The sequence below is a fragment of the Tasmannia lanceolata genome, unplaced genomic scaffold (assembly GCF_043159265.1).
Source record: "Tasmannia lanceolata isolate RefF3 unplaced genomic scaffold, GAP_Taslan_0.1 ptg000006l, whole genome shotgun sequence".
Classification (NCBI taxonomy): domain Eukaryota; kingdom Viridiplantae; phylum Streptophyta; class Magnoliopsida; order Canellales; family Winteraceae; genus Tasmannia; species Tasmannia lanceolata.
In genome coordinates, this window is record NW_027518683.1 from 19,878,940 (window position 1) to 19,888,841 (window position 9,902).

Genomic DNA, 9,902 nt, shown 5'->3' on the forward strand with positions numbered 1-9,902 from the left:
GAACTTTTGAGGCAAGCTTCCACTTCAACCAACCTGCTCTTTCTTTATCTTTTTTTTTTTTTTTTTTTTTTTTGTCTCCGTCCACTTACTCTAGGTAGGGCCAAAGAAAACCATATATTAGTCCCAACTCAGCTGAAGGGCTTTAGATAAGGTCCTTTGGTTGCACCAAAAATAGGGAAAATCAAAGTATAAGGACGTTTTCCTTTTCCTAGCATTGTTTGGTTGCCATTTGCTATTTCACATGACAGTCCTCACATCGGGTGTGAAATCTCCAAATGCAAGCCATTTTAAGTGTTCAACTTTGCTCTGAAATCAAGAGGAAAGAAAGTAAAGAAATGGGATTTCTTCTACTTTTATGTTACACATTTATATTAGGTACATCCAAACGGACCCTTTGGGGGGCGGTAATACAATCCTTCCATCAGTTTCTTGATTGTCGAGTACCCAAATCCTTCGATCAGTTTCTTGATAGTCGAGTACCCAAATCCTTCTATCAAACTTTGACAAAAAAAATAATATTACAAAAACTATAACAAGATTCTCCAGAAGGGAAGCAAACTCAAGCTGAAGGTGGTGTCTAATTGTTTTGGAGTCAAAATCTAAAGATGGGAACAGCAAGTTACTCATAGCATAATGCAACAAAAACCATACTCAGAGCAAAATCATACATAAAAAAAGAACCATGTAACAAACTCAAGTCTACAAAATCCTACAACAGATTCGAAGAAAAAAAAAAAAAAATCCCACTATCACAAGACAAGCCAATAGACACAGAATACACAATGAAGTAGAACTGATCCATGATCTCAATCTTTATGATGTCACACCATCTTCGCCCCCATTTTCACCGTTTTCCTCAATACTCATAATATACTCAATCTCTTCCACCACTTCTTTCATCGACGGCCTGTTCTGTCTCTTCTCCTCCAGGCAACCCAATGCCAGAAATCCCAAAGCTTTCATGGTGTCCAGACTCAGCTGGGTTGCACCCTCTTTCAGAGTAACATCAATAGTCTCCATTAGCCTCTCTTCCTCTGCCCTCCTCTGTACATAAACCGCCAAGTTCACATCGTCCGCCCCTCTGTTAAAATCAATTGCTTTCTGGGAAGTCAAGAGCTCCAAGAGAACAACTCCAAAGCTATAAACATCGCTCTTATCCGTCAACTGGTAGTTTCTATAGTATTCCGGATCTAAGTACCCTAAAGTTCCCTGTGCACATGTAGAGATATGGCTAAGATCGGTCTCGGCCAGCCTCGAGAGTCCGAAATCAGCAACCTTGGCGTTGAGGTTCTCATCTAGTAGAATGTTGCTTGACTTCACATCTCGGTGGTAAATGGGCGGTACGGCAGAGGAGTGAAGATACGCAAGGCCCTCAGCGGTTTGGCGGGCAACGGTGAGGCGTCGGAGCCATGGGAGGACCGACCCCTCGGGTCGAAGGCCTCGAAGGTGGTCATAGAGGGTGCCATTTGAAATGTACTCGTAGACCATGAGTGGTTGCTCGAGCTCTACACATACACCGAGGAGTCTAACGAGACTACGGTGGTTTACTTGGGCGAGGATTCGGACCTCGTTAAGGACTTGGTCTGTGGATTTTGTGTTTCCGAGCTTGGCGCACTTGACAGCGATGATGGTGCCGTCTTCGAGGAAGCCCTTGAAGACATCTCCGTAGCCTCCGGATCCGAGGAGGCGATCATGGGAGAAGTTGTCGGTGGCTTTCTTTAACTCTTTGCCGGAGAAGATCTTTGCCGACCTTCCGCCGCTGTTGGCGTTGAGTATCTCCTCCCTCTCTTTGGTTAGGCGTTCTTGTGCCTCTTTGATGCGTTGTTGACGCTTGTAGATGAGAATACCAGCGATTATGGCTAGCAGGGTCGTGCCCAAGCCTGAAGTTAAGCCTGTAAAAGGTTCAAATTATAGGATTGTATTATGGTTACAGAAGACTGAATCAAGAAACTCCATGTAGCCAATAGTTAGTATGGTCCAGTGTTTAAATAGTTAAGACTTAAATGGGAACTCGGTCAAGGTAAACCGAGTCGAGTTGGGTGAGGCACTCCTATGAGAACTCGCCCGAGATAAAACTGAGTGAACTACCATAGATGAAAAACTGTTCGGAGTAGGCTTACCTGCGATGAGTGGAGCTCGATTTGGCGATCCGGAATCTGTCACATCTGCACAGAGCGGAGAAACTATCAGTTTAAAATGTGCAGGTTTGAGATGCAGCAAAAGAAAAATCTACATGAGCTACAAAAGCAGAGAACAAAGGCAGATTTTAAGGCAAACTAGAGATCTGGAACGTCCATCTAGTTGGCCCCGAATGTTAATCTAGGATTGGTCCCACCCAGCATTGATCGAGTAATCACAGACGTCTATTATTTTTGGGACCCACTCTATTGAAACATATCACTAAGCATTACGGGTATTTTCACATTTTGGCCTTTTTACATAGAAGGATATTTTGGTCTTTTCACGGGTCAAAAAAATTTGCCGTGGGTATTTTGGTCACAAATTGGGACCCACTACGCTCATTGTATCAGCCCCATTTTCCATCCACTACATGATATTTCTACCCCCTCTTATCCGTGTTTGCTAAAAAACAAATGAAGTGAATGTTTTTGAGAAAAGACAAACGGGGAAATTATCATGTTCTCCACCCCTATCAAATCAGAGCAAAACCAAAGAATACTGCACAGCCATGTTTCAATAATTGCACAAACTCAGCTTGTCTTACCCTTTTTTGGTCGTCAACTCAACAACCCACAATACCAGATGAGTTAGTGCAATAATCAAAACATAGCAGTGCAAATATCAGCACCCAAAACAAAGAAAGAGAGAAGAACTCACTATTAGCACACGTCCCAGAGAACGGATCCCACCGGAGCCCAGCCACACAGAAGCACCTCCGTCCAAACCCAGCCGGATCGGACCCACAGTTAGACCCCACCTCACAATCCACCTGCGTCTGACACGTGGGCTCCAACGGCGAAACCCACTGTATCTCCACCCCCGCCTCCGGCCACCTCGCCACCGGCAAAGAAGGGTCCAAATTCACAAAACTCGTATAAGCATTACACCCAACCCCAGAAACCCTAACCGAATACGAAGTTGAAGACCCCCCTGCCCTAAACGTGCAACAAAGCGACCTATTTCCCCTACAAGGTGAGGCCTCAGTGGTCTGATCAATATAAGTGTGGCAAAGACTAAGTGAAGAGCAATTTAATGGGGAGGTTAGTAAAAGATTAGTACAATTTAAAAGCATGATGGTGTTACTACTTGTGACATTGAAGGGGAGGCTACTGTTTAATTGAATGCCTTGGCTATGGAGATCTGTGGTTAGGCATGTGTTTTGGACGAAATTCGCTGGGCGGATTATGAACCGTTGGATTTCGGGATGGATGGATGAGATTGGGTAAGACGAGTTGATGGTGTTGAAGTAGAGTGTGGAGGTGGAGTTTTGGCATCGGATTTTGTAGGATTGGTCGCCACAGGTGGGGCCGGTGCTTAGGGGGTATGGGACTTGGGTTGTGCCACAGTTGGGGCAGCGTAGGGAGGATACTGTGCAACCGGCGTAGATTAGCAGCAGGGCTTTGATGAGAAGGAGGAGGAGGGTTTTTTTGGCCATGGATGGATTTGGGGGTTTTTTGCAAGGGAAAAGTAGGGGTTGGGGAGAGTTGAAGAGGGGTTTTTATTGTAAGATTTTGCTGGGAGGGATAGGGAGAGTTGGGAAGTGATATATTAGCCTTCTTTTTTAATTGGGTCACCCCTCTCTAGTGTATCTGTGACTTCTATTTTATACTAGAGGGGCTGTCCCAAGTAAAAAAGGGGGACTGAATATATCATTTCTGTTTGTTTCTTGTGTTTTTTATAGTCGGTGACCCACTTTGGAAGGTTCCTCCTCTTTAAGACTGGAGATTTGTCTAGTCTGGTTTTTCGGCGGCTTTGATTTTTATTTTTTATTTTTTTAATTTCTGTTTCGTCTTTTTCTATGTGGACTTGACTCTGCTCAGTGGAAATGCATGTTGGTGGGGAGGATAATGATATCCGCACGCCCTTCTTATTTTCCAACCAGCTCTTCACGGCGGTATAATTATTCCCTTCACTTGTTTTCTAGCAGCAGGAAAAGAATAACAACTTGGCCGAGAAAGGAAAGTATGCAGGCAAAGTGGTTTTATCAGGAAAATGATTTTCTCATCCTTTTGGTGAGAAAATTTAGAGGGAAAGTGCAAGAAAGTTGGTTTTCCAAATCATTATTTATATTTTCCACCTGTGTAATTTCTCTTTCCTGACAAAACGAGTGAACGGTGAAAAATGTCAAATCGTGTCCAATGACGGAAAAATTTAGCTTACTTTCTTCACCTTTCCTTTCTCAAGACGGCAAGTGAACAGAGCCTAAGCGTCTATCACTGGCCAATCAAAAAAGGGATTTGCTAGCGACTTTTGTAGAAAGGCATTTTGAGGCTGGCTGTTGCATGAGAGAGCAGCCACCTGAGATGAATTAAATGAATAAGAGAAAGTCTGCTGAAAAGTGAACCTGTGTGACTGCTCTCATGCACAAAATGCCTTTCTGCGAAAGTCCATAGCAAATCCCATCAAAAAATGTTTAATATCTTGTAGAGTGCCATTACCAAAGGAACTTTGTCTGAATACCATCTTTCTTTTGAAAATTGGCATGCTTTTGACTTTTTTTTGCATTTGACTTATTGCTTTGGGCTATATTGACCGAGATTTTATATGGCGGCCGACGACCTTTACTTCGGGGAGAGTAAACACCCCCGTCCCATTTTAAGAGATTTTATATGGTGGCCGATCTTTACATATAAAGGTCGGAGAGAGAAAACACCCCCTCACTTGATTTGAAATCCATCAACAGCTCCCCTTTTTTTACTTTTCTTTGGATCTAAAATCAAAGTAGCAGGTTTTCTCTCTCTCTCTCTCTGCTCTTGTGATCTCACGGTCGGCCATCATATAGTTTTTCTGATTTTAAATCCATCAAAAGCTCTCTAGTTTTACTTTTCTTTGGATCTAAAATCAAGGTGGCAGGTTCTCTCTCTGCCCTTGTGATTTCACGGTCGACCACCATATAATTTCTCATATTGACAATGTTATATTTTATATTATACTTGCGTAGATATTCTGATTTCCTTGTATTTCTACATAGAATTGCTACTGATCTTAGCGTCCAAATTGGTTCGATTGAGATTGTTTGTCTCTTGGAAAATCGTGGTGGTCCCACCACAAGTCATTTGCCAGTTGCCACTCTTAACATTTAGTCATACCACTAAAGGCTACTTTCCTATCAAATCAAATATGACATTGACAGCTGACATAGTTGGCCATTCCATGCCAGCCACGGTGGAAAATTCCTAAAGAACCCTTCTTGATGTATGGCTGAGGTCATCCGTTTAATGTGGGACCCAAAGAGAGTGGGTGGACCATGTCTTAAAATTAGTGGCAATCAAGCAATTCCAGCCGTTTGATCAATGGATTGCAAATGGGTGTTATGAAAATGATCAAATTTTGACATCTTTTTCTTCTCTACATCAGTATGGTATCTACGCCATTCATCTTACGTATGAAGTGGGCCAATGCCAAAGATTGCAGTGGTCTAGTAATAGGACCGGTCTCTCTCTCTCTCCACACACACACGCGCGCACACACACAACAGGAACAGTTGGTGGGCCCAACAGAAACCGTTGGTGGAATGGTGGGCCCATCTTTGAACAACGTAGGCCCCGCCCATACCACACCATAGGATAATCCAAACCGTCCATTTGATGGGCCATAAACGTAAATAGGTTGCGTCCCAAAATATTATGTCCATAGGCTGATCCTAGCCCTCCGATCTAAATAGAAACTACATGTTATGCAACCTCTATAGATTGTAGGGTTGTGATCATCCTATGTTGTGAACGGTACGAACCACACCATAGGAACCATGGACGGCTTGGATCATCCTATGTTGTGAACGGTACGCTTCAATTTGAAAAAATATCTGTGGGGCCTACGATTGGGCCTTAATGGTACTGTACAACCAACTCCATAGGATTATCCAAACCATGGACGGCTTGGATCGTCCTATGTTGTGGACGGGCCTTAATGTTACTTTACGACCAACTCCATAGAATGATCCAAACCATTCATTTGATGGGCCATAATGTAAATAGGTTGTGCCCCAAAAATCATTTCCATAGGATGATCACAACCCTACAATCTATAGAGGTTGCATAAGATGTAGTTTCTATGTAGATCGGAGGGCTAGGATCAGCCTATGGAAATAATATTTTGGGACACAACCTATTTACGTTTATGGCCCATCAAATGGATGGTTTGGATTATCCTATGGTGTGGTATGGGCGGGGCCTACGTTGTTCAAAGATGGGCCCACCATTCCACCAACCGTTCTGTTGGGCCCACCAACTGTTCCTGTTGTGTGTGTGGAGAGAGAGAGAGAGAGAGAGGTCAAATGGTGGGAAAGTGACATATACGTTAAATCCTAACGTTTAACGTTAGCCCGCGCGGGGGGGGGGGGGGGGGGGGGGGGGGGGGAGGAGAATATCAGCGCCCTTGATTTATTAGGGTGACCACTCCAAGGAAGTCATGAAACTGTGGAAAATCCAATCCCACATATTACAACATTTTGTGCAGATAAACATTTATTGCAAGGGTGGAATTGATTATTAAAGAGAATACTATCTTTTCTAAGTCTTTCTTAAACACTTTATGACTAAAGTTTTGGTGAAGTGATCCAGAAATTACCCACTGAAGTTATCTTGATCATATATCCTCTGTTGATAATCTCATGTATCAAATAATATGTCTGACTAGGAATCGTGGTCAAGAATTCGTCACGTTATTCACTAATGCTATCTTGATAATGGTTAATACTCCTTAATTACCCATAAAAAATCTCCTTAATTTGTTGATAATCCCATTTATCAAATAATATTTCCAAAGAACTTGCTCTGACTATGGATGATGAAAGATCCCACATCGGAAAGGGAGGAAAAAGTTTCTAGGCTATATATGTGGATTTCTCCTCTCCCTATGTAGACGCATTTTCTGAGGAAAAACAAAACCGGGGAGGGTAAATGACCCAGAACCGGACAATATCTACACAGTGGGGTTGGGGTGTTACATAATGGTATCAGAGCAGGACCTCCCATCCAGTACGATGTGCCAGCGAGGATGCTGGGCCCTAAGGGAGGTAAATTGAAAGATCCCACATTGGAAAGGGAGGAAAAAGTTACTGGGCTATATATGTGGATTTCTCCTCTCCTTGTGTAGACGCTTTTTCTGCCGAAAAACAAAACTGGAGAGGGTAGATGACCCAGAACCGAACAATATCTACACAATGGGGTTGGGGCATGACAAATGAGATCTTGGCTCCTAAGTTTGAGTAATATCATCATTTCTGTCAGACTAAAACCTAGTGAGCTCTTCTACAAAAGGCATAACTCCAAGTTGATCGATGAACTTCTGTAGTCATGCCGCCTACTTTGCATCTTCACCTACAATGACATATTCCGCTTTAGTTGTGGAGTTTAATGTGGTTTATTTCTTATTTGCAGCTTAAGAAGATAATCGCTCTATTGACTAGTAGAAAGATCAATGTTGATGATGATTTTAAATCATCGACATTAGATTGAATGCTCGAGTCAATAGATGATGAAAGTGCATCCTAGCCATTCGAAGGCTAGATGATCCAGATTTATGAGAACTCAGCTCTTCGTAAATTATTGGAGATGGAGGGCTTGCTGGATCGACAACTAAAGTCGGCGTTGTCGAAAAAAACTGCTCTAACACTAGTCATGGAACATGGTTGAAGGAGAAATAGTAGAAAATGATTAATAGGAAAGGGGTTGTGCTCTACCATTCTTGGGAGTCTTTTGTATTCCATATTCTTTCTTGTGTATTTTTTCTAATCAGTAAGTTGGGGTTAGGTGGACCCTACAGGTATATAAATTCAAGAAAAACGATACAATAGAAGAAACAAGACCACTGCCCAATCCTTAGAACAATGTATAAGTAAGGGGACAAAACAACCATGGTCATGATATTCTTGATATCAAACTCAAAACAAGCAAGAGAAAAGAAAAGATAATGCACGAGCTAGTTTTGTGCAATTGGAGGGGCTTGGGAGGCACTTGATCTCTAGAGCCAGTCCCCATACTCATGTGAATTTAAGCCCCTAGTGATCCAGGATGTCCATCATCTTCTGGCTAAACTCCCTCTTCTGCTCTTCCTCATATTTTGAACCTTTGGGGATTTTATTTTTCTTTGATGGAGGAGTTCTATTTTCTTTAATCGGGGGTGTTTTTCACCACCTTCCTGTTCTAACTCTTCTTGGGAAGAGTACTCTGTATCAGTCCCAATCCTTTCATCATCATCAATGTCCTCCCCTTGGTTTAGAGCTGAGAAGCTGTTCCTTAGCTGAATTATGGATTTTTGAGGAACGACCGCTTGAAGTATGGCGTACTTGGTTGGGACAGCTTCTTCTGGGACCTTTGTTGGACAAGGTTCTTCTCTCCTAAACTCTTGCTCTCCAGTGGTATGGCTAAGGGTGCAAGTTTGGCCCTGTGAGCTCGGACCCTCCCTAGCCTACCCTGAGCATGAACAGGGTATGGGCTGGATTTTCCGACCTGAGGGCAAGGTAGGGTTCAGTTTTTTCAGGCCAGAGCAAGGGTCAGGTCGGGTCGGGTTCAAGGTTGATACCTCGGGCCAAATCGATCTGGCCCAGCCCGACCCAGGTGGAACTAGTTCTGAATCAAGTCAGAATAATGTTTTGAATTTCTTCATGGAAATTTATGCAGATTATTGTTGACTTTTGAATTCTGACTTCTTCGTTCATACACTTTCTCTTACTTGGGACATGAGTTGGGGGCCTCGTTCATACATTTTTCCATAAGTTTTGTTGAATTCTTGTTGCATTTTTTGCACAAGGCATAATGTTTCTAATGTTCATGACGTATGGAAATTAGTTTATTTTTCTTGCCTTTGGTCTTGTATAATGGTACAATTTACTCTTGGCACTATTTGATGGTTGTTCTTGTAGAACAGATTTGAAAATCAGATTATTATTTTTTCACTGTTGTAGCTGATTTGGAAATCTAAGGAACTGATCCAGTTCCAAATCTCACCTGCAAATGTGAGAAATCCAAATCTAAATCTTGTGGGTATCCAAACGTGGCCTTAGTGTAAACATAAAGGAAATTCATCATCGAACATGACCGGAGGATACCTTCTTTGAGACAATGTCCATCGATGTCGTCATAGTACACAATCGGAATTGAGAAAGAATAAAAAGATAAGAGAGTTATAGTTAGAAGCTACTCCCAGATAAAAGAAAAGATACAAGTTGTATGTTATATGGGCATGAATGAAGGGTCAGCCTGAGAAGGGAAAATATAACTAGACTGGGAGGGTTCCGGCCTGGACGCCACCAATGCACCCACCAAGCTCCCTCCGACCCACTGACCTTTTATTCTTTATTATTTTATTCCTGCTACTGGTTTATTAGTCTTATTTGATTCTTACTAGTAGGAGCATTTCCGGAGTTGAAAGTTATTTTACTTCTTGAAGAAATCGCGAGAAATAGAAAGTCAATAAAACATATGCAAAGAAGAAAATTTATAAGAACAGGCTACTGATATTGGCACTACCATGTTTTAATAATACTACAAACTCAACTTGTCTTTTCTTTATTAATTGCCTTGCGAGGGCTTTTTGGCAACTCTAATAACCTTTCTAAAGCTGTTTAAATAATAAAAGACAAGACGAGTTGGTGCAATTAACCCGTACTGCTGCGGCTCTTTGGCTTAAAGTCATGGGTATACTCCCAATTGAGGCGAATTTGAATCCCCTTAGCTTACCCAATGCGTGTGGTTTACAGGTGATTTGTGCATCCACGG

General features: G+C 42.3%; 1 protein-coding gene across 1 annotated transcript; it reads right to left on the reverse strand.

Moving 5' to 3' along the window:
• Positions 1 to 600: 600 nt before the first annotated feature.
• Positions 601 to 3,683, reverse strand: LOC143880037 (wall-associated receptor kinase-like 20). The gene is made up of 3 exons (XM_077382798.1): positions 2,839 to 3,683; positions 2,121 to 2,165; positions 601 to 1,892 (listed from the first exon to the last, which is right to left on the reverse strand). The coding sequence occupies exons 1-3, from the start codon at positions 3,614 to 3,616 to the stop codon at positions 814 to 816; spliced, it is 1,902 nt and encodes a 633-aa protein (XP_077238913.1). The 5' UTR covers positions 3,617 to 3,683; the 3' UTR covers positions 601 to 813.
• Positions 3,684 to 9,902: the final 6,219 nt, after the last annotated feature.